Source organism: Panthera uncia (assembly GCF_023721935.1).
Source record: "Panthera uncia isolate 11264 chromosome B3 unlocalized genomic scaffold, Puncia_PCG_1.0 HiC_scaffold_1, whole genome shotgun sequence".
Lineage (NCBI taxonomy): Eukaryota > Metazoa > Chordata > Mammalia > Carnivora > Felidae > Panthera > Panthera uncia.
The window spans coordinates 98,859,373-98,883,089 of record NW_026057582.1 but is presented as its reverse complement, the minus strand read 5'-3'; the positions used below and the strand labels follow the sequence as shown (position 1 = coordinate 98,883,089).

Here is a 23,717-nt window from a genome sequence, read left to right as displayed (position 1 = left end):
CAGCGATAAGAACTAGGGAGCCCGGTTAGCTCTGCGGAGCTGCTCTCTCGTTGGAGGGGCGGGACCAGGAGAAACCCCGCCTCCCAAACCCAATCCCAGCTCTCCGCCGGCGGACAGGAAGCGGCGGCAGGCCTAGCAGCCCGGGAACCGGGCCCCGTGCGCATGCGCCCGCCCCTGGGGTGCCTGGGGGAGGGGGAGGGTCGGGAGGAAGGGGTGCGGCTGGGCCTGCTGGTTGGGCACCGGTGCGTCACGTGGTGAGGAAGGAGGCGGAGGCCCCAGGCTCGGGGGAGGGAGGTAGAGAAGAGGGAAGGAACGCGGGGAAGGAACGCGGGGAAGGGAGGAAGGAAACGAACGAGGGGGAGGGAGGTCCCTGTTTTGGAGGAGCTGGGAGCTTTGCCGGCCCCTGAAGTGGAGCGAGAGGGAGGTGCTTCGCCGTTTCTCTTGCCAGGGGAGGTCCCGGCTTCCCGTGGAGACTCCGGACCAAGCCCCTTCAGCTTCTCCCTCCGGATCGATGTGCTGCTGTTAACCCGTGAGGAGGCGGCGGCCGCGGAAGATGGTGTTGCTGAGAGTGTTAATTCTGCTCCTCTCCTGGGCGGCGGGGCTGGGAGGTGAGGCACGACCCCGAACGCCGGGGACGCCTTGACCACCGCGGACCGCGCGGCGGCAGCGGCGGCCGGGTCGAGCGGAGCCCAGTCGCGCCGCGCGGCGGGCGCGTCAGTCAGCCCGGCCGGCCGGCGGCGCCACTCCGGCGCGCAGCACTCCCGGCTCCCTATTGTCCCCCGCGCCCCGACCGCGTTCCCTTCCGTGGCGGGCCGTGGAGGCTCCGAGCCTCCGCCGAGGCCTTCCCTACCCCCACTGCCCCGGCGCCACGGGAGGCGGGGGTCGCCTCCCAGAGAAATAGTCTGGAGATCCGAGTCGCCGGGCGTGAGCCGTGGAGCCCAGGCCGGGGGCTCCATACCTCCAGCCTGCTCGCCGGGTTGCCGGGACTGGCAGTCGCCGCGGGGCCGGCAGTCTTTGCCTCCCTCCTTCCGTCCCCAGCCTGTGCCCGGTGGGGGATTCTGGAGTCCGCTCCACCGCGGGGAACCGCCGCGCAGGCTCGTGGGAAGTTGCGATGTGTGCGGCGGGGCTGATGTATTGTTCTTTACCCCGCTCGGCGATCCAGACTGACCCGGTTCTGCAGAGGGGCAGCCCGTGGAGGGGTAACAGTGGTCCCCTGCTTGTCTGAGACGAGTCGCTTCCGCTGTCGATAGTGCCCTGCCTCTGCCCGAGTGTTTGGAGACAGCTCTCAGGAGGGTGTGTTTATGCTCAGTGAAAACATTCTGTTGCCCAGGGGAAAGGGTTTGGTGGGGAGAAAGGTAAGCCGTTTCGGGGTGTTCTTTGATCTGCAGGTTGGATTGTGTCTGTTAGAGGGACACTCCCTGGGTGACCCACAACTTGAGTTTTCTTAAACTCTGAGGTGGAGTAGACGAACAGTGTAGTTAGTGGGTTGTCAGACTGTAGCAACTATCCCACCCCGCAAATTGGAGTTAAATTTACCGTAAGCGGATACTTTCTTGATAACTCGGGTTTTGAAGACGATTTTTATTTCCAGCGTATCCTAGGACCGGCTGCATTGTTTTGTTGTTGTGTAAAGGGCTTCATTTCAGGTAAAGTTTTTGACTTTGCCCAAAGTATACTTAAAACACCTCAAAGTGTGTTTAAAAGCACTGAATTAAAAAAAATTCCCGGAATGCTTTGGATGAGTATAACCTAATGTGATCACTTAGAAAATGCTGTATATTTTAAGTAGTGCGTTGTTTCTGTTCTTTGTCACTTGAACTTGGCGATTGCAGAGCCAAGTGTATTTTCGACTGGAGTTCTACTTAGTCGGAGAATGATACTTTGTAGGTACACATTTGTTGTAGTTTGTGGTGTTTTTTTGTTAGATACATATTTTAGATTAAGAGCTTCTAGTAGATGTTTAGTTTTAAGAAGTATCATGTGCTACAAACTCTTATAAGGGCCTTTTCACTTAACATTTGTATTTACGTTCTGTATGTGGCTTCCAACAAATCATTTTTCTGTCTGTTCTATTTGTGATTATAGTCAGGTGTTGGAGTCTTGATTTCTAGAAGGTGGTAAAAAGTAAGACAAACACATGAGGTACTTTAAACTACTGAGGAGTGGTAATATATAAAATGACTTTTGTTTTTAAGGAATGAAACAGTAAGAATAGAAACTGGTGTAGCCTGATGGTTGAAGAAAAAGTGAATTAACGGCATAATCTTTGTGGGTTAAGACCCTTCTTACACAAAAGTCTAAATTCAAAACTCTCGAGTCATTCAGAAAGTATCATTGCATTAAACATTAAAAGGTTACTTACTTTTTGATTTTTTTATGTTTATTTTAAGCAGAACTTAAAGACACTAATAAGAAACTTCCATTTTAAAATTAGCATCAAGATTGTAGACTTTGGGCATATGGAGATATTTGTGATTTTATTGTGATAGGAACTACCTTTAAATATGAATTTGAGCTATTTATATTTATGGTCAAGTTTGTAAGAAGTTTATATGATGATGATACACAGAATAGAATACATTCAAATTAAATGTACTTGTTTTAGCATATGAAAGAAATGAATATGTTTATGTATATTAGGAGAAGTTGGATTTAACTTTGGATTTAACTTTATAGATCACTTTTACGTTCTTAATAAATGGTTTTAGTTGCTTCCCCCATTTTGATTTGCCAATCATTGTTTTGCATTAATTTTTTCTTTTAATATGACAAGTGGAAAGTTGGAAGAGAGAATGAAAGTGTTTAGAATCCTAAAACTTCAGCTTTCCTAAGGGTGTTCATTTCTAACATATGTCTCAGTCTATTGTATTTGTAGGAAGATCCCGTAAAGTTTCCAGAGTTAGTGTCTTAACAGACATGTATTCAAATGTATACATAAAAATCTTTTCTTTATTATTCGTAACGGTAGTAGAAATTTATTGAAACTATTCTGAGTAAATATAGTGCAAGGAATTTTTATGTATGTGTGAATATTACTTTTTAACACAAATATTTTGGAGAGTTGTTGTCTTTTCTCTTTTTAAAAGTTAGTGTGTTTGAGAGGAGCAAAGATATTTTAGCTCTAGCAGTATTCAGTCCAATAGTACTTGATGAAATTATATATGAAATGAAGTTTAGAGTGTGGCATGTTTTTTTATATTTAAAAATCCAGTGTAAATGATTTGCTTTGTACCATGCATTCTCTAGAAATAAGTTTTCTGGAAGTTTGGCCAACAGTATTAAAAGTATCAAAGCTTAAGCTTAAGCAATTTCTCTCACTTCTATAAGGGTCTATGAAATTAATGAGAGACAGATTTTTTTTTTTTTTTTTTGGTCTCTGTCTTTAAGAGTTCTGACTGTTCATCTTTTTAACTTGAGATTGATAATCCAGTTAGCTGTATCATCTTGAGGCCCATTCAAGTCATGCCCTACATTAACTATGTCTTCTCTGTACAGGAGCTCTCTGAGTAGCAGGGGTTGAGGGAAAATGGGCATAGCAGGCACCTTTGTTTCCTGATGTTCTTTTTATAACTTGTTTAAGATCTGGGGTGTTTCTTATCTGATCTCTTTTACATTTTACAAAGAACTTGCAGGGTTAAGGAGGGGGAGGAAGGGACATTTCTCTGATGTCTTTTGTGTGTCTGATACTGTGTTAGGAGTTTCACTTGTCAGCATTTATGAGAGAGTGGTGATATTTTACAGTTGAAGGAATAGGCTTGATGAAATAACTTCTTGAGCATCATCCACCTGCTGAGTGGTGAATTAGATCTTCAAACCCAAGCCAGCTTAACCTCAAAGCCTGAACTTTTTACCCATTGCCCCCTCATAGCCTTTTTGAAAGCAGTTTTCACATATTAGCTCAAAGGTGGCCCCTGGACTAAAACACCTTAGAGATGTGTTTTGTTTGATTTGCGGTGTCTTTAGATTTCAACTAGTTCTCAACATTGAAAAATTGGGAAATTTCTCAATGAAATTTGTGAATTTCTGGAATTTGGGGGGAAGAATTGGAAACCCCAGGCTCTTCTGGGCCGCAGTCCCATCGTCTGTAGAGAGTGGTAGAGAGCAGTAGCTGTTCTTTTTAGACTGGGCATGTGCTACCAGTCAGTGCAGTTACTATCAGTGCAGTTACTGGTAATACACTTGGCCTGCTTCACTCATTTTTGTTACTGGTGTGGATCCTGTGAGTATGCTGTTTGCATCTCTGCCTTGGCTTCATCTTGCATAGATGAACCCAATCTTTTAAAAATATTTTTTTGACTGTAACCTCTTATCCAACTTTTATTATATTTTTTTGTAATTCTTTATTTCTTCAGTAGTCTTAAAAATTTGTTAAAAGCTTTGGCATACACAGTGCTTTTTTTTTTTTATGTACCATTAGATTATTTGGTATTAAAAAAATTCCTGTTTCCATGATAACAATTTGAATTTTTTTTTTTTTTTTTGTAATTTGTTTTTTAATGTTTGTTTATTTTGGAGAGAGAGAGCACGAACAGGGAGGGGAGGGACCCAGAGAGAGACACATAATCTGAAGCAGACTTCAGGCTCTAAGCTGTCAGCACAGAGCCCGATGTGGGGCTTGAACTCACGAACCATGAAATCCTGACCTGGGCTGAAGTGGGATGCTTAACTGACTGAGCCACCCAGGCACCCCAACAATTTGAAGGTCTTAAAGAATGATGGTTATAATTTTTCTGAATCACTTTATTTCAGTGAGCAAATAAGAAACCATTTCTTTTTCTACTTGGATGAGACTCAGAAAAAAGTGGTTGAGGGTCATGTAAGTAAAAACTTAGGCTTCCTTTCTTTTAAGGACAGGTTATAAACATAAACTCTGCCTTTGAATTCATAAAATGAAATGGAGTAATACATTCAGCAATAAACTACATGTTCCAACATTGTTGGGAGATGACAGTGACAGGTTCACATATGGGAAGATTCCAAATAACAAGTCTCTGGGACTTAGACTTGTAAAATTTTGGCAATTTTTGATGGAAGTTTTTCTAAGATGTATTACACATTTACTGTGTCCTTAAAATGAGCTGACTTTAATCTTTTTTTAAAGGATTGAGGATTAGTATAAAGAACAATTGTTCTTGTTCTTGGTCTGTATTGTCATTTCTGGTTTTTTGTTTTTGTTTTTAATTTTCCCAGAAGCAATTGAAATGGGTATTCTAAGTGATTGTGCTTTTTATTTTTGTACCTAGTTTCAATAGTATTTCCAACTTTTTCGTTAGATTTCCTGACTTTCTTGCAAACTTTTAGGATATCACCTTCTAAATAGTTGTTCCTAATACATTTTCTGTGGGAAACTAAATAACTATACTTGATACATTTACACACAAGGTGGAATGAATAAGTTCTGCATCTTCTATGGAATACATGTACATGAGCTTTGTATATATACATATATATGTGTGTGCGTGTGTGTTTATATATGTATATATGAAAAATATATATCTGTGTCTATCTATCTATCTCTTTTAACATATGTGTTTGGTTTGGGGAGTTTAGTGTTGGGGTTGTCTTGTTCTGAACAATTAGGATGATGTTGTACCAATGTATTTTGCTAGTTAAAGAGAGGCAGGGTAGAATGAAGAGAGAAAAATGATGAATAAAGGAAGACACAATAATAAAATGCACACTCATATGGCTACAGGTAGATCATTTCCTAGATTTGAATCATGAGTACTGTGGTTCAAAACTAATATACTAGATTGTTGATATTAACCACATCTTAATATAGGCAATTGCAGTAGTCTCTGCAGGAATGTAAACTGCAAGTTAAGACAACTGTTCTCTGTGTTTAAAGAAGCAGTTAGGTAAAAGGTAGGTGACAGAGGCTCCCCATACTATCAGACTGTGTTTTATTGTTTGCAGTAAGTAACTGTTGTGTGTTACATATGGTTTCAGTGACTTTGTGATTTGCATAAAGTTAAATTTGTCTGCCTTTGAATTATATCGCATTCAAATGGTTAGAAAACTTTTGCCAAAGTTGGAGGTATATTTTTGGAATGGTCTAGCATAAAATATATATGTGGAGTAACAAAAATGGAATTTGTGTGTGTAGAGAAGTTGGGGGGCAGGGCTAGCATAGTCATTGGTTAAAGCTGCCAACACAAGTTTCAGTGAGAGGCCTGTGTGGCCACTAATGGGGAGATAAATTGTATATATGAAAGAGTGTGGACAGAAAAACACAGTGTTTTCAAATCTGAGCCCCAAGTCACAGGGCAGACATTCCAAATTCTAGGAATTGATTTGCATTTGGACTGTTTGCACATGGGCAACTCTGTGTGATATGCTTGGGTAAAGAGCCCCAGATTTTTTTTTAAGGAGGAATTGATTTATTTAATGATTGTTAGTGATTCTTCCAAGCAACTCTAAAATGGCTGCTTTTTGTGAATAAAAATCCAGTAATTCTAATTAATTTAGTTGTCAATTTTTATACTAGGTAAAGAAAGCAATGTTATAATAAGAATAAAAGGAAAAACTAATAATCCTACCAGTTTGATTCCCGTGAGGGCAGTAACATTGCTATCCTGCTGTGTGAAGGCTTTGCCTTGGTACCAGTAGGGACAGTCCTGTCTCACTAGGTTGCAGGAAATAGCAGTACTGAGAATAGTTCTTAGAGAATGTAGACTCCTTTTGATACTGGGTGAATTCATTCTGAAGCTATTACAATTCCAAGTAAACAGTGTGAGAACGTGTACAGTGAGAACATTGCTGTTTAGTCACCAGTTTATTGTAGTCTGTGGTTAGTAGGAGTCGTGAAGCTACAGTCTTGAGTGAGGAGTAAAAAGCACTGAGTTTGTCAGCGTAGACAGAAATGCCAAGATATAAAAATACAGTTCCAATTATGTATTGTAGTTGCAGTTGAAATGAGGATTTATTAAGCTAAAGGAACATTAGCCAGTTGGGGAAAGCTTTTTGAGAAAAGGGAATGACATAACAGTCTAGTAAGGTTCTTGTAGGCTTATTTGCCTGGAACGGAGAGTCCATGGCAGGAAATGAGAAGTGCTAACTGGGCCATGATAACCAGGACTCCAATTATTCATATTCTAGGCCATGATAACTGCAAGGTAGAGTATTATGGAATGTTGGTTGGAATCCATGTTGAGAAGGTGCGATATGATACAGTAGGGGATACATTAGCTGCTTGATGAATTATGTGTTTGAGTCCTTGATTAGGGTAGTAATTGTAGAAATAAATAAGGATAGAACAAGAAATCTCACAGAAGAAAAACTGGTAAAACTTGGCGGAAGTTTAAAGTGAAGCTAACAAAGTTTATTGAGGGCTCACTGTTGAATGCACATCTCAGAGGCTGTTGCACTGGAGAGAGTATGGTTTTATAAAACTTAGAGGACCTCAGTGTTTGAAGTTGAAAATAAGACATCGTAAGATTTTGAATCTAGATAGGTTCTAGTGTGGGATGTATGTCAGAGTCTGGGATTTTGTCTTACTTGCAAAACTAATAATTTTGTTGGATATTGGTTAAAAGTTTGCACAGTCTTTCAGAAATATGTGGCTCATCATATGGGAAGCACTGCTCCAGATAGTTGCACGGTAGAAGTTTGGTGAATTTGGAGTGGAGGGGAGGGTTAAATTTAAAGATACATTAGCAAGTATATTTTTACTTTGCAAGTATATGTTTACTCTCAAGTTGGAATTAGCCTCTCTGGTTCAAGAATATGCTTGATACTCTTGATATTATGTGAATTATGAACTTCCTATTTCAGAGATAAAGTAGGGAAAAGAATGTGATCTTTGCATTTGAGTCAAATGTACATATATGATTTTTCGAGCAGAATTGTCTTTCCATTTGCCTTTGCTTGCATTGATAATGGCAAGGCATACTCATAAACGTATTTGAACTTTGGATTTAGTTTTCTTAAGACTATAGATATAATCCTATACTTATGAATTGAGTGCGATATTAATTTGCTACCTCTTTTCTTAAGAATTAATTGAGTGACTTAGTTGGTTAAGCGTCCAACTTCGGCTCAGGTCATGATCTCATGGTTCATGAGTTCGAGCCAGGCATCGGGCTCTGTGCTGACAGTTCAGAGCATGGAGCCTGGTTTGGATTCTGTGTCTCCCTCTCTCTCTCTCTACCCCCTCCCTCCACTCGCTCTCTGTCTCAAAAATAAATAAACATTTAAAAAGTTTAAAAAATAGTTTTAAAAGAATTAATTGGTATAAGTTTGTAAAAATGCTGGAGACTATGTTATGCAAATATTATTAAAATTATGTTGTTTCCAGGCCTACTTTCATTTGGAATCTATTAGTTTCAAAATACAGATAGATAAGATGTATTTCTGGAAATCGAAATGCTAGAAAGTTGATACCAAGCATTAGAAAATAGAATTTAAGAAAAGACATAATTCCTTCTCCCGTGCAGTTTTATAACTTTTTAATATTAATCATTCAATCTTTTAAAATGCTTATTATTATGAATTTGCATTGTAGTATTTATGCAGTTTTGTAGCCTTTAAAAAATTAACGTGTAAAGTGTATATGCAAAGCAGACACTGAAATATTTATCAGTGGTCTAGAGACAGTTTTGATTGTCACAACTGGAGGGATGCTACTGGCATCTAGTGGGTAGAGGCCAGAGATGCTGCTAAACATTTTACAATGCACAGGACAGCCCCCCACAACAAAGAATTACTGGCCAAAATAGTAGTGCTGAGGGTGAGAAACCTAACTCTAGAGGAAACTTGAGTCTTTTTACCTTTTTTTTTTTTTTTAAATTTCTGATCGCTTGCTGTCTTAATTGATTACTCAAGTTTCATAAGCTTCCATATTTCTATTCTGTTTAAACCTTTTTCTCCTAGTGTTCTATGCACTGTAGCTCTGAAAATTTTACTTTATCATTTATCTTCTAGCATTTCCCATTCTTCATTTTCCAGTTTGTGGTTGGGAAGTAAATCTGATTCTGTTAATTTATAATAGTGGTTGAATGACTGATAACTCATGAAGATTATTTAAAAACCAAACCAAACAAGTTGCTTGTTAACCCAGAACAGCCACAGATAGTAGGATTTTAGTTTCTGTGGGATAGTTTTGAGGGACTCATCCAGTAACTTCTGCAATCAGAATTAACTTTTACAAAATATTTTCTTTGAAATTTGAACTCCTCAGTTCTTAAAAACTTTCATCTTTTTTTTTATAACTTCATTCCCCCTTCCTCTTATTATCATCATTAACACCTTTGGCAGAATTGCACGTCCAAATATCCTGGAAGGAGGCAGAGGCAGATGGGCAGATGGTTTGGGGTGTAATATGGGAGAAGGGTGAAGTAATGAGAATGGGTTTGGGATTAAGTGAGGGTGTGGGGTAGATCTATACCAACAGTACAGTTGTAGCTGAACCTAGTGTGTGTGTGTGTGTGTGTGTGTGTGTTTAGGTAGATTGAAAGTCACAGTGTCTTATATGGGTTATTCTCTGTACTTGTGTCTGCTCTTACTTGAAATGGTATAAAGGCATTTCATTCAGTATAGAAATCTAAATTATATACATGTTTCCACTTTTGGATTTTTAAGCTGTATTTCATAAGTTAGTGGTAGAAATTTAATATATTAAGTACGTTTTAACCATTGATGTTTTGTGCCCTTTGTAATTAATTTAGCTTATACTGGACAAAAGAGCTACTTATTTTAACTTCTGAGCCAGCTAGCTTTATTATTTTAATTTTTAGAAACCACTTCATCTCAAAAAGTGGGTGTGTTGAAATATGCTTATAATTGTAGAACACACCCTACAATTGTGAACTTTTACTTAAAACTGTTAGGTGTAGATAGATGTTTCCTTGTAGAAAATGGTCTGACTCCTTTCTAGTGAAGAAATTGATAATGTGGCTTAAGTTTGAAGTCACATTGTTGAAGTAACTTTTCTGAGAATACAGTAAAGATACTTAAGTATATTGCTGAAATTAAGGACAGGATGGTTCCTGGAAGTTTAACTTTGTCATACAAGAGAACAGTTTCGTTAATGGTATTTAGTGCTTCAAGATCAAATACAAGAAGCATTGGTCAACACAGTATGACGTCTAAGACACAGTTGATGACTCAAGTTTCTCAGGAAGGAAATACACTTTTCTGTTGGGGAAAAATGCTCTTCGTACCTAATTTTAGAATTATACAAGTGAAAAGTCTGTTGAAAACAACTTGATTACAAGTAATTTTTCTGAGGAATGGAAATGTGCCAGCCTTAGCTTTTTCTTACACATCCTCCCATTTATTGTAATTGAGTTTTTCTGTAAATAGGGAGATCTGTAATGTCAAAACATGTTTGCAGAGTTTTCTTGTCCCGTTCTTAAAATTGTAGAATAACTTTCTTTGATATAGATAGAAAAAAAAGTTTGTTGTATAATAATTGCTGTTCCACACAAAGATAATGATATTGACCCACCATCAACAAGATATATTCTGATTATTTTTTAATCTTGATGTTAGTGAAATTTTCATCCTATGTGTTTTGCCCTATTCTTATATTTAATTTAGATTTAAACAGAAGATTGTAGGATTTGGATTCAGAAGTTGGAAAGGAAGCTTTTGTTTGTAGCCTCATTGTGGAAAGTAAGCAGAATATGGAAAATACTCATGGAATATAGAAAATATTTAATAATATTCAGTATTCATTTATGGAACCCTTATTATATGCCAGGCAATGTTCTTAGGGCCCAGTCTTTACAACACCTCTGAAAGATAGGTTCTGTTATTTTCATTTTATAAATAGGGAGTAGGACCAGGGAGGGTAACTTTTTCAGTGTCAGGATTTGAACATGGTCAGTCTGGCTCCAGAATTCATACTGAATTCATTAAATACTATACTGCCTCTAAGAAACATGTCTCATGCCTTAAAAGGCATTATAGGGGCACCTGGGTGGCTCAGTCAGTTAAGTGTCAGACTCCTGATTTCGGCTCAGGTCATGATCTCATGGTTCGTGGATTCGAGCCTTGCATTGGGCTCTTTGCTGACAGTTCAGAGCCTGGAGCCTGTTTCTGATTCTGTGTCTCCTTCTCTCTCTGCACCTCCCCTGCTCATGCTCTGTGTCTCTCAAAAATAAATAAATGTAAAAAAAAAAAAATTACTATTCTCAAATTTTAAAAAGGGAGAGACTTTCCAAGCTTTCCAGCAGCAAGGGAGACCAAGTTATGTTTTTTCTTCTACTTCTTAGAACTTGCTGGCCATTTTTTTTATCACTCTTGCAAGTAGGTGATTTTCTGGTATTGCTTTACTTTTCCTCCAATTTTTTCTTTTAATTTAAAAATTTTGAAAATTTGTTATGTTTTCTCCATTTAATAGATCCAATCCAGTTATTTTTTACCAATTTGACACATAGGCATTTACTTGATATATATACTCTATTTTTTTCCTAACTTTGTATCTTAAAAGCTTCTATACTTTCTTTTTAAAAAAATTTTTTTTTAACATTTATTTATTTTTGAGACAGAGAGACAGAACATGAACGGGGGAGGGGCAGAGAGTGAGGGAGACACAGAATTGGAAGCAGGCTCCAGGATCTGAGCCATCAGCCCAGAGCCCGACGCGGGGCTCGAACTCACAGACTGTGAGATCGTGACCTGAGCTGAAGTCGGACGCTTAACCGACTGAGCCACCCAGGCGCCCTGAAAGCTTCTATACTTTCTGAGAGGTTGGAAGTATATGTAGTCCAATTAATATTTGTATACCTTTCATCTAAATTTATTTTATTTTTTTAAAGTTTACTTACTTTTAGAGAGAGAGGGAGGGAGAAAGAGAATCCCAAGCAGCCTCTACACCATCAGCTTGGAGCCCAAGGAGGGGCTCAAACTCACAAACTGTGAGATCATGACCTGAGCCGAAATCTAGAGTCGGATGCTTAATCCACTGAGCCACCCAGGTGCCCCTGACCTAAATTTATTAATGGTTATCTTTAGCCTTGCTTGCTTTATTGCTCATATATAAATAGATGTAAAAAAAAAACATATATATATATATTTTTTTCCCCTCTGAACCACTTTAAAGTAAGTTGTAACAATAAATACTTCGTTAATGCATCTCATAAGATTAAGGACATTGTCTTACATAACCAAGAAGATTACTTTCTCTTTTTAAGTGTGGGATGTTTAAATTTCTCATGAAGCTTGCAAGTACTAGGTACCATGTGAATTTATTACATGATTTCTGAAGGCCAGATTTCTGGCAACTACAACTGAGGACCAGAAAGTAAAATGTTGTTAGTATGCTTTTATATATGAGTAAAATAAAGTATCAGTAGAGAAAGGAGGAGACATAGAATGCTGCAGGATGGAGATATTTAATGTAGTACTCTGTATGCAGTCCGTCAGCAAATCTTGTCAGCTCCTCCTTCAAAGTATGTGCAGACTTTGAATATTTCTCACTAGTTGCACCACTGCTTTTTGGATTGATAACAAACCAACATCTTCTCACTTTAATCACGGTAAACCCTGTTAACTGTTCTCCCTGTTCTCTTGTTCTCCCAATCTTTTTTCAACATAGTAGTCTGGAATCCTGTTCAAAAGGTACTTCTTTAGTCAGAAACCATCTACTCGCAAATTGTATACTTTAAAATGTTTAAAATGATGAGTTTTGTGTTACATGAATTGCACCTCAAAAAAAGCAAAAGCAAGCTAAAAAAAAAAAACGATTCACTGGCCCACTATTTTAAGTAAAAGCCAGAGTCCTTATAAGTGGCTTATAAGGCCCTATGTGACGTACATTGTATGCTTGTCTCCCCCACAGTACCTCTACAGTTCTTCCCTTGTTTGATTCCACTCCAGCTACACAGAGCTCTTTAAAAAGTGCCAGTCTTGCTTCTGTCTCTGGGACTTTGCCTTTGCTGGTCCTTTTTACATGAAACACTTCCCTTTTAGATTGCGGTTTTATCTACCATCTTTGTTTTTTATTTTTAAAATTAAAATTATTTTACAAATAATGGTGAAATACAAATCACATAAAACTTAACATCATGACCATTTTGTGCAGTTCAGTAGTGGTAAGTGTAGTAATTTCCCCTTATCCATGGTTTTAGTTTCCATGGTTTCAGTTACGCAAGGTCAACCCCAGTCCAGAAGTAGATGGTACTCCCAACTTAGTGTCAGAAGGTCAGTATTAGCCCAACTCTTATGTCACAGTGCCTTTGTCATTCACTTTATCTATTGCTAAGACATTTTATCGTCTCATATCATCACATATAGAAGGGTGAGTACTGTACGTTAAGATACTTTTGAGAGTGAGACCACATTCACATAACTTAAAAAAAATTTTTTAATGTTTATTTATTTTTGAGGGAGACAGAGACAGAGCATGAGCAGGGGAGGGTCAGAGAGAGAGGGAGACACAGAATCCGAAGCAGGCTCCAGGCTCTGAACTGTCAGCACAGAGCCCGACGTGGGGCTCAAACCCACAAACCGCATGATCATGACCAGAGCCGAAGTTGGACACTTAACCGACTGAGCCACCCAGATGCCCCACATTCACATAACTTTTATTACAGCATTCTAAATTATTCGATTTTATTATTAGTTGTTAATCTCTTGTGATGCCTAATTTATAAGTTAAACTTTATCATAGGTATGTATGTATAAGAAAACTTGTATGTCAAGGGTTGGTGCCTCCCCTGGGGGTCTTGGAATGTATCCCTTGCAGGTACAAGGAAGGGAAGGACTACTGTACACATATTGTTGTGCTTGGCCCTCTTAAAAGAGTCTGTGCTCACGTGTTAGTGAGGTCTTCCGATTACTTCAAGACTAACCCTTTTCTTGGCATTCTATTTGCTTACCCTGTGATTACACTCTTATAACCATCTAAAGTTACTTACTTGCTTATTTTATTGTCTGTCTTCCTTCTCTGGAATAAAGCTTCATGGGGTCAGTAACTGTTTTGTCCACTGCTGTATTCCCAGCATCTGCAACAATGTCTAGCATATTAGTAAGTGCCCATTACATATGTGTCAAGTGAACAGATGAATGATCATTGAACTGAATAATTGTAGTTTTTGTTAATTATATAAGAATCCTAAGTTTCTAAGTATGTCTGGAAAAAAAGCTTTGAATGCTTCTAATTAGTCTTTTTTTTTTTTAATTTTTTTTAACGTTTTATTATTATTTATTTATTTTTTTTTAAATTTATTTTTGGGACAGAGAGAGACAGAGCATGAACAGGGGAGGGTCAGAGAGAGAGGGAGACACAGAATCGGAAACAGGCTCCAGGCTCCGAGCCATCAGCCCAGAGCCTGACGCGGGGCTCGAACTCACGGACTGCGAGGGACCGCGAGATCGTGACCTGGCTGAAGTCGGACGCTTAACCGACTGCGCCACCCAGGCGCCCCTAACGTTTTATTATTTTTGAGACAGAGAGAGACAGAGCATGAACGGGGAAGGGTCAGAGAGAGGGAGACACAGAATTCAAAACAGGCTCCAGGCTCTGAGCTGTCAGCACAGAGCCCGAGGCGGGGCTCGAACTCACGGACCGAGAGATCATGACCTGAGCCGAAGTAGGCCGCTTAACCAACTGAGCCACCCAGGCGCCCCTCTAATTAGTCTTTTTATGTAAATTTACCTTAGAGTGGAATGAAACTACCATTTTTGTTAGTGTATTGGTCTTGTTCATTGAGTATTTTTATATGCTAATTAAACTAGGTAAGTTGAATGAGTTAGAATTTTCTCTATAAAAACTAAGTTGCTTTTTTTTCAACTATTCCATCTATTTTTTAAAATGTTATATATATTTTTAAGTTTACTTATTAATTTAAGTAATCTCTACACTCAACATGGGTCTTGAACTCATGAGCCCGAGATTAAGAGTCACATGTTCTTCTGAGCGAGCCAGCTAGGCACTCCTAAAAAGATGTTATTTTTAAAGTATTTAGCAGTTGTCATTCACTGCAGAAATTAGATTCCAAGGGGAAATGTAGAATGTCTTCATGGTTATCTGATTATACTCAAAACTTGTAGACTTTTTTGTTAACTTTTTAACTTTATGTTAAGATGAAACTTTTTAAAAAATTGTTTATTTTTTTATTTTTGAGAGAGGAAGAGAGAGAGAGAGAGAGTGAGTCGAGGAGGGGCTGAGAGAGAGGGAGAGAGCAAGAATCTCACCCAGAGGCTGCACTGTCATCTGTCTGCTCAGAGCTGGACTCGGGCTCAACCCTGTGAATCGTGAGATGATGAACTGAACCGAGAGCGGGAGTTGGACGCTTAACTGACTGAGAAACCCAGGCGTCCCAATATGAAACTTTTAAAAACTCATTTTCATTTTGGGGTAAATTTAGAATTGGAATGTTAGAGCTAGAGGGAAGTTTCGTAGTCTTAGGTAGGTCACTTAACCTCTCTGTGCCTCATTTTAAGATTAATTATACTTGTTCTGTGCAGTTGTACAAGAGTTAAATTAGATAGTAATTTAGACATAATTTCCTAAATTTTTACCTATTATGTACTGTACACTCTCCTAAGCCCTTTCTTTATATTAATTCATTTAATCCATATAACAACACTTTAGGTACAGACTATTTCACCTGCTTTACAGATGGGGAAATTGAGGCACAGAGATGTTAAGTAACTTGTGCAAGATCCCTCAGCTAAATAAGTGGCAAAGCTGGGATCCTAACTCATGAAATTTAGTTCTACTTATAAGTAAAGATAATGCTTGCTAAACTGTTAGAACATCAAGTAGGATATGTTGACCTGCCATGGTAATTGAAAAACTTAGTTGCAGTAGGAATATGAGAGTTATAATTGTCCATAAAGTCATGCAAAATGGTGATAAAAAATCTGCATAGGTAATTGCAGAGACAAGTACCTGAAATGCAGTTGTGGCATCATTAGAAAATTAAAAAAAAAAATTACATGGTGGAGTGCCTGGGTGGCATAGTAGGTTGAGGGTCCTGCTCTTGATTTCCGCTCAGGTCACGATCCCAGGGTCATGGGATTGAGCCCTGCATCAGGCTCTGCACTGAGTGTGGAGCCTGCTTAAGATTCTCTCTCTTACTGCTTCTGCCTCTCTCCCTTGCTTGCGTGCTCTCTCTCTCTCTCTCTCTCCCTCTCTCTCCCTCTCAAAAAGAAGGTGGGGCACCTGGGTGCCTCTGTACGTTGAGGGTCCGACTCTTGATCTCTGCTCAGATTATGATCTCACAGTCTGTGAGATTGAGCCTGTGTTGGGCTCCACGCTCAGTGCGGAGCCTGCTTGGGATTCTATTTCTCCCTCTCTCTGTCCCTCCCTGACTCTGTGTGTGTGTGTGTGTGTGCATGCGTGTGTGCATGCACTCTCTCTTTCTCTCTCTTCCTCTCAGAATAATCTTAAATTACCTGGTGAATAGACCTATAATTTTATTTTATTTTTTTATTAAAAAAAATTTTTTTTAATGTTTATTTATTTTTGAGACAGAGACAGAGCATGAGCAGGGGAGGGTCAGAGAGAGAGGGAGACACAGAATCCGAAACAGGCTCCGGGCTCCGAGCTGTCAGTACAGAGCCCGACGCGGGGCTCGAACCCATGGACCGTGAGATCATGACCTGGGCCGAAGTCGGACGCTCAACCGACTGAGCCACCCAGACACCCCAATTTTATTTTTAACACATTGCATTTTGCAAATGCCAGGCATGTTAGAAATTCTGATACTTCTTGAATAAGTATCATAAGACCATGTATTTTCTGATTGATTTATACCTTATCAGCAAGGACTAGGCTCCTTTCTTTATAAATACAAATTAAAATGGAAATTTCCATTAAACATTGAATGGATTCATTAATTCTTAAAGCAAATATTTATTGAGCACTTATTTTCTGTCTCACTTTGTTCTAGGCACTAAGGGTATATAATGGAGGGATATATGTCAATAAGAAACAATGAAGAAAACTAAAGCAGCTTTTTAGAATAAGGGTGACTGGGATACATGGTTTTAGATAGGGTGACCAAAGAAAGCTTCGGCAGAGATTTAGTAGATACCTGAATAAAATGTGGTGCCCAACCCTGCTTTGGGAAAAGATGTTCTAGGCAGAGGGATGATAAGGAGACTAATGAGGCACACAGCATAAGGGGAGAGTGGTGAGACAGTTATGGGGGTAGAGTAAGGGAATGCAGTCCCTTGTAAGGCTCGTGCTTAGCCTCGTAAGCCATGCATGGTTAGGACTGAGCAGTTGGGAGAAACATTTGGAAGTTTTTGAGCAGAGGACAGACATGATATGGCTTTACTTGAACAATATCACTTGGTATGCTATGTGAAAAATAAACTGTATAGTGGGGACAAGAGGCGAGTTATGGTTTTTGATTGCCTAGAAATTTTTGAACCTTGTTATGTTTGGCACTGATTTTCAGTCTCATGAGTTCTGTTTTCCTAATTCAAATTCCCAGCCTTCTTCATTTGCAGCTAGGACACAGGCATGTAAACTTGTCTTCTGAACGAGGCTCCTCTAATCAGAAGGCTCATTGGAGACCTGGATTCTGAATTGAGCAGACCTGTTTGCTCGCTGAAGTTTTGCCAATAGTGTACATCTTCCAAACTTCTTTTTTTTTTTAAGATTTTATTTTTTTTAAGTTATCTTTATGCCCAGAGTGGGGCTCAAACTTACAACTCTGAGATCAACAGTTGCATCTTGTACCAACTGAGCCAGCCAAGTGCAGATTTTCTCCTAGTTTTATTGTTGTGTCTCTGGTAGAAAAGTGGTGTTGGAGAGGCGGGGCAGTGTTGGTGTTTTTCATGTGATATTTTTGGGATCATTGTATATATTGCTGGCTTCTAGGATACCTAGATAGTCTTGAAGAAGATAAAGGTAGAGAGGGTTCCAGTATTATTGTCAAGTAATAGACTATTACTTCAAGTAAGAGAATATTGTATGGGAAGTATGGGAATTGAATAAGATCATAATAGAGAATGCTTTAGTATTTATGGAAAAATTTGTAGGTTCTAGGTCAAGTTTCTTAGGATTTGTAGTTTGGTTTGCAAAGAACACAAAATCTTGGATTCCTCTTTGTGTCTGGTATTATTTTGCCTGATTCATGATTTCTCTTGGTTCAAGCTTGAAACTACAGAAGCAATGCTATTGTTAGTACTAAGGCATATATATTTATGTATTGATGTAACCTGGGAGAATCTAGCAAGTAACAAGGGTCAGGAATAGAGTACTGTTGACTCTTGAGCAACATGAGTTTGAATGGCACAGGTTTACTTATGGGCATATTTTATTTGATAAATACAGTACAGTACTGTAGATGTATTTTTTCTTCCTTATGTTTTTTTCAGTAACCTTTTCTGTAGTATACTTTATTGTAAGAATACAGTATATAACACATATACAAAACTGTTTATGTTATTGATAAGGCTTCTGGTTAACAGTAGGTTGTTAGTCAAGTTTTTGGGAATTGAAAGTTACACGTGTATTTTCAACGTGTGTGTGTGTGTGTGTTGGTGTCCCTGACCCCCACATCATTCAGTGGTCACCTGTACTTGACAGATTGGAGTAGACAAATAAGCAGCTTAGGAGAAGGGAATCAGGATGATACGCAGTAAGGGGAGAGCAGATACAAAGGTGAGTAGGTCAGAGGCCAAGCTCTCTTCAGATGGAGTTGAGGAGATAGGTGAATCTTTGCATCAGTGAGATTTGGTGATAGAACCGCATTCTGCCCTTAATTTATGAGCTTTTGACTATTTGCTAAAGTACAGGAACATATCTCAGTTGAGTAGGTCCAGATACTCTATGTGGGAACAAGCAATTTTGTGGTATCTGACTGAGATAAGTAATGCAGGGTTGGAGATTGGCATGGGCTCCCGTAGAGTAAACTGTGCCAATTTCGTTCACTAGCTGTGGAAATCAAGGGTATACATATATATTTTCTGGGTGTTTAAAAGGTATGTTCTTATTTGGTATTTTATTACATGTTTTTCCACATCTTAGAGGTAGATGTCAGTTTAGGTTTTAAAAGGTCCCTGCCATGTGCTGTAATTTGATACTTTTCTTCTCTCTCTTTTTTTTTTAAGATTTTATTTTTAGGTAATCTCTGCACCCAGTGTGGGGCTCCAACCCACAACCCTGAGATCAAGAGTCGCATGCTCTACCAGCTGAGCCAGCGAGGCACCCCTCTTTCTTCAGTATTATTATTATTTTTTTAATGTTTACTTTTGAGAGAGAGGGAGAGAAAATGCTAGCGAGTGCGGGGAGGGGCAGAGAGAGAGGGAGACACAGAATCCGAAGCAGGCTCCAGGCTCTGAGGTCTCACCACAGAGCCTGATGCAGGGCTTGAACTCATGAACTGTGAGATCATGACCTGGTCCGAAATTGGAGGCTTGTGAACTGCAAGATCATGACCTGGGCCGAAGTCACACGCTCAACCAACTGAGCCACCCAGGCGCCCCTCTCTTCAGTTTTTATAGTCCCATCAGAAATGTGAATGGTGGCTTGCCTTGTTTATGATGAGGGTAATGGAATTATTGTAGAAAATTATGAAGTCCTTGAAACCAAAATTATCTTCTTGGCACTGCCTCCCGTTTGCTGTGTGACTCTGGTCTTATTACATATGTCTCAAATCTCAGTTTTCTTTGAAGTGGGCTAATAGTTCTTACTTTTAGGTCTTTTGGTTGGGTTAAATGAAAAATAATGTAGAACACTACAGGGCCTGGCAGATTGTAAGTGCTCAATAAGTTTTAGTTATTGGATCTGATTTTAAACATTGTTTAATTAAATACTTAAGTTTATCTAGTCAAGTTATTTTTTGTATGTGGTGAGCTATCAGTGCACATTTAAATCAATTAGAATACATTTAAAAAATAAAATAGGCATATGCAGTTTTAGATTTTTAACTTTTCTGTTTAAAGATGTGAAATGTGAAGCTTTTTTAAAAAACAAATGTCTTTTAGCCACACTTTGCGTGTGAATTTTAAAATACTAGATTTCTAAAATAGGAATGGGAAGAAACAACCTTAGCTTCGTTTATGAACATATTATATGATAAAAACTGAAGATACTCTTGTTAAAACCAGGAGCAAAGTAAAAATGCTCTCACTGTTATTCAGCATGGTTTGGTAGTTCTAGTTAGTGTAGTTAAAAAAAGTGTAGTTTAAAAAAAGATAGAATTATAAAGAGAGGAATAAAAGATTTAAATAAGAAAAGCAGAATCAACAAAGTGCCAGCTAAAAGGAGAGAGGGACAAAATAATATTCTTAGACTTTTGCATGCCCAGGGGCTCATGAATCCCCTACTCTACAGAGGTACATGGATCTCTTATTAGAATTCCTCTTGTAGAGAGGGAAAAAAAGAGGGTTTATAATGAGTCAGTACTAATGAAACTAAGTGCTAAAGTGACTACAGATTTGATTCCTGTTTTGTAATACTCTGCCTATTCAACTCTGCTGTTATAGTATGAAAGCTGTGAGAGAAAATACATAAAAGAATGAGCATATAGCTGTATTGCAGAAACAAATGGTTGGCTGGAATTGGCTTTTGAGTTAATTTGCTTACATCTGTTTTGTATTATTTGGGAACTTCTTCTAATCAGTATATTACCTGTGACATCAGGGCAAGGCATTTCTTGCTTAAATGATAGCACCTGTGGTAAACTAGCCCTATTAATATACTATTAAACACTTAGATTGAAGCAAGCATGTAGAAAAAGAAATATGCAGCAGCTGGTAGAAGTCGAGGGAATTTGTGTGTATACAGAAAAGTTGCCGAGCTTCTGAAACTTGAAAATGCGTACAGATCACTGGGAACCACGTAGGGCTGGGTAGAGCCTGAGTTGCTTGGGAAATTCCAAAGGGGAGCCCAAGATTTTGCATTGCTAACAATTCCCCAGGAGACATCTATGCAGTCAGTCCCTGAAACACAATTTGAATAGCAAGATTCTGTGTGTGTCAAGACTCAACATCTACAAACACAAATTTCCAGTCTCTCTGGTAATAGTTAATGAATGGCCCTATTTGAACACGTGGTGAGTAGTAGGCTCCCGGATTTTCTTTTAGCTTTTTAGCTTAAGTGTTGAGTTTGGAACTTCAGTACTGCTAAGAAGTTCTTGAAAATGGTGTATGTTCTTACTTTCTTAACTGATATTTTCCCTTGATGTTTGGTTTCCCCCAGTGTTCTTTTGGTACCTGTGATCACTGGTTGTCATTTAATCTTTTTGTTTCCCCCATTTTTTACTACTTATGTCTTATTAACAAAAATGTAGTCAATTATGAATAATGATTAATTCTTACTTATTATTAACAATTAATTATTTATTAACAAAAATGTAGTTAATTATGAATAATGAGTCATTGCAGGTTGCTTAGTAGTTTCTTGGAGGCGAGTAGAATGTTGATTTCATTAATTTTCCTTAAAGATGACAAGTTGTAATATTTGAGTTGTCTTTGTTTTTGATTCTGGACTTAAAAAAAATTTTTTTTTTATGTTTTATTTTTGGGAGAGCACAAGCAGGGGAAGGGCAATGTGAGAGAGGGGTAGAGGATCCAAAGCAGGCTCTGCACTGACAGTAGCAAGTCCGATGTGGGTCTCAAGCTCAGGAACTACAAGATCACAACCTGAGCCGAAGTCGGACGCTCAACCAACTGAACCACCCAGATGCCCCTGGATTTTTTTTTTTTTTGGAAAATTTTATGACTTAGGGAAAGGTAAAAGAAAGACCAAATACCCATATACCTACCAGTTTGATTAAACATTTTTCTTAAAAAAATTTTAAGTAGCTTTATTGAGGTTTAATTTCCATACAATAAAATTCAACAGTTAATTTTGAGAAATGTACATAGCTGTATAACCACTTCCATAACATAGAACATTTACATCAGCCTATAAAATTCCCTTGAGCTCTTTGCAGTCAATTCAGAATACTTAAAAAAAATTTTTTTTTAATCTTTGTTTATTTTTGAGAGAGAAAGAGAGAGCATGAGTGGAGGAGGAACAAAGAGAGGGAAACAGAATCCAAAGCAGGATCCAGTCTCCAAGCTGTCAGCACAGAGCCTGACATGGGGCTCGAACTCACGAACCGTGAGATCATGACCAGAGCTGAAGTTGGGCGCTTAACTGACTGAGCCACCCAGGCACCCCCAGAATACTTTCTGATATCCCTTTTGATTTCTTCTTTGACCAATGGGCTAATTAAATGTGTGTTAAGTTTCTAATATTTTGGGTTTTGGCCACACATCTGTTACTGATTTACTTGCAGTATAGTCAGAAAACATACTGTATGAGTTCAGCCTTTAAAAATTTATGGAAACATGGTTTATAGCCCAGAATTAAGGTCTGTCTTGGTGAATATTCCATGTGTCCTTGAAAATAATGTATTGTTGTTTGGTGGAATGTTTTGGTGGAATGTTGTTTGGTGTAATGTTGTTTGGTGGAATGATTGGATCAAATTGTTTGATAGTGGTCAAGTTTTTTGTATTTTTATTTTTTTTGTCTCCTAGTTCTGTGTGGACTGTTAATGATTTCCAACTATAATTATAATTAATAATTACAACTTCTTTCAGTTCTGTCAACTTTTTCTTCATGTGCTTTGAAGCTCTGTTATGTGATACACATTTAAGATAGTTATGTCCTTTTGATGAATTGGGAAATATCTTTCTTTACTCATAAGTTTTTTGTTTTGAAGTTTACTTTGATAATACCATAGCCATTTCAGCTTTCTTTGTATTGTTTGGATGATATAACTTTTCCCATTCTTTTTACTTTAACTCATCTTTATTTTTGTGTTAAAATGTCTTTGTACAGCCTGTAGTTATATTTTCTTTTTTTGTAAAAATAAGAAAATGACTGTCTCGGGGCGCCTGGGTGGCTCAGTCGGTTAAGCGTCTGACTTCGGCTCAGGTCATGATCTCATGGTCCATGAGTTCGAGCCCCGTGTCGGGCTCTGGGCTGATGGCTCAGAGCCTGGAGCCTGCTTCCGATTCTGTGTCTCCCTCTCTCTCTGCCCCTCCCCCGTTCATGCTCTGTCTCTCTCTGTCTCAAAAATAAATAAACGTTAAAAAAAAAATTTTTTTAAAAAAAAAAGAAAGAAAATGACTGTCTCATGTTTACTTATTGGTTTAGATCATTTACATTTAATGTATTTATTGATACGGTTGAGTTTAAAACTATTATAATATTTGTTTTCTGTTTTCTTTTCTTTCTTTTTTAATTAAATATGCTCCACACTCAGCAATGGAGCCCAGTGTGTGGCTTGAACTCACGACCCTGTGAGATCAAGAGTATTTATTGTATACAATACAATACAATAAAATGTATTTATTGATACGGTTGAGTTTAAAACTACTATTATAATATTTGTTTTCTGTTTTCTTTTCTTTCTTTTTTAATTAAATATGCTCCACACTCAGCAATGGAGCCCAATGTGTGGCTTGAACTCACGACCCTGTGAGATCAAGAGTCAAATGTTTAACTGACTGAACCATCCAGGCACCCCATACTATTTGTTTTCTGTTAGTTTTTTACCCCCTTCTTTTCCTTCTTTTCTGTTAGTTTTTTACCCCCTTCTTTTTTGGGACTAATTTATTTTAAAAAGATTCCATTTATCTTTGTTGGCTTATGTGTTAAGCCTGTTAGCTATTTTTTTTTTAGAAGTTATTCCTAAGGTGTGCAATGTATATCAATAACTTATCATTATATACCTTTACATAATACACGCTTCCATTTCTCTTCTCCATTGGGCTATTATCATCTATTTTAATTCTATATCATAAATGCCACAGCA

At 38.4% G+C, this 23,717-nt stretch overlaps 1 protein-coding gene across 1 annotated transcript in view; it reads left to right on the top strand.

Annotated features, from left to right (window-relative positions):
• The first annotated feature begins 289 nt into the window (after positions 1 to 289).
• Positions 290 to 23,717, top strand: part of ADAM10 (ADAM metallopeptidase domain 10) — a 136,968-nt gene continuing 113,540 nt past the window's right edge. The window contains exon 1 of the mRNA XM_049613711.1: positions 290 to 608. Within this exon, the coding sequence (XP_049469668.1) occupies positions 554 to 608 (55 nt within the window). The 5' untranslated portion in view covers positions 290 to 553. The remainder of the gene's footprint in view (positions 609 to 23,717) is intronic.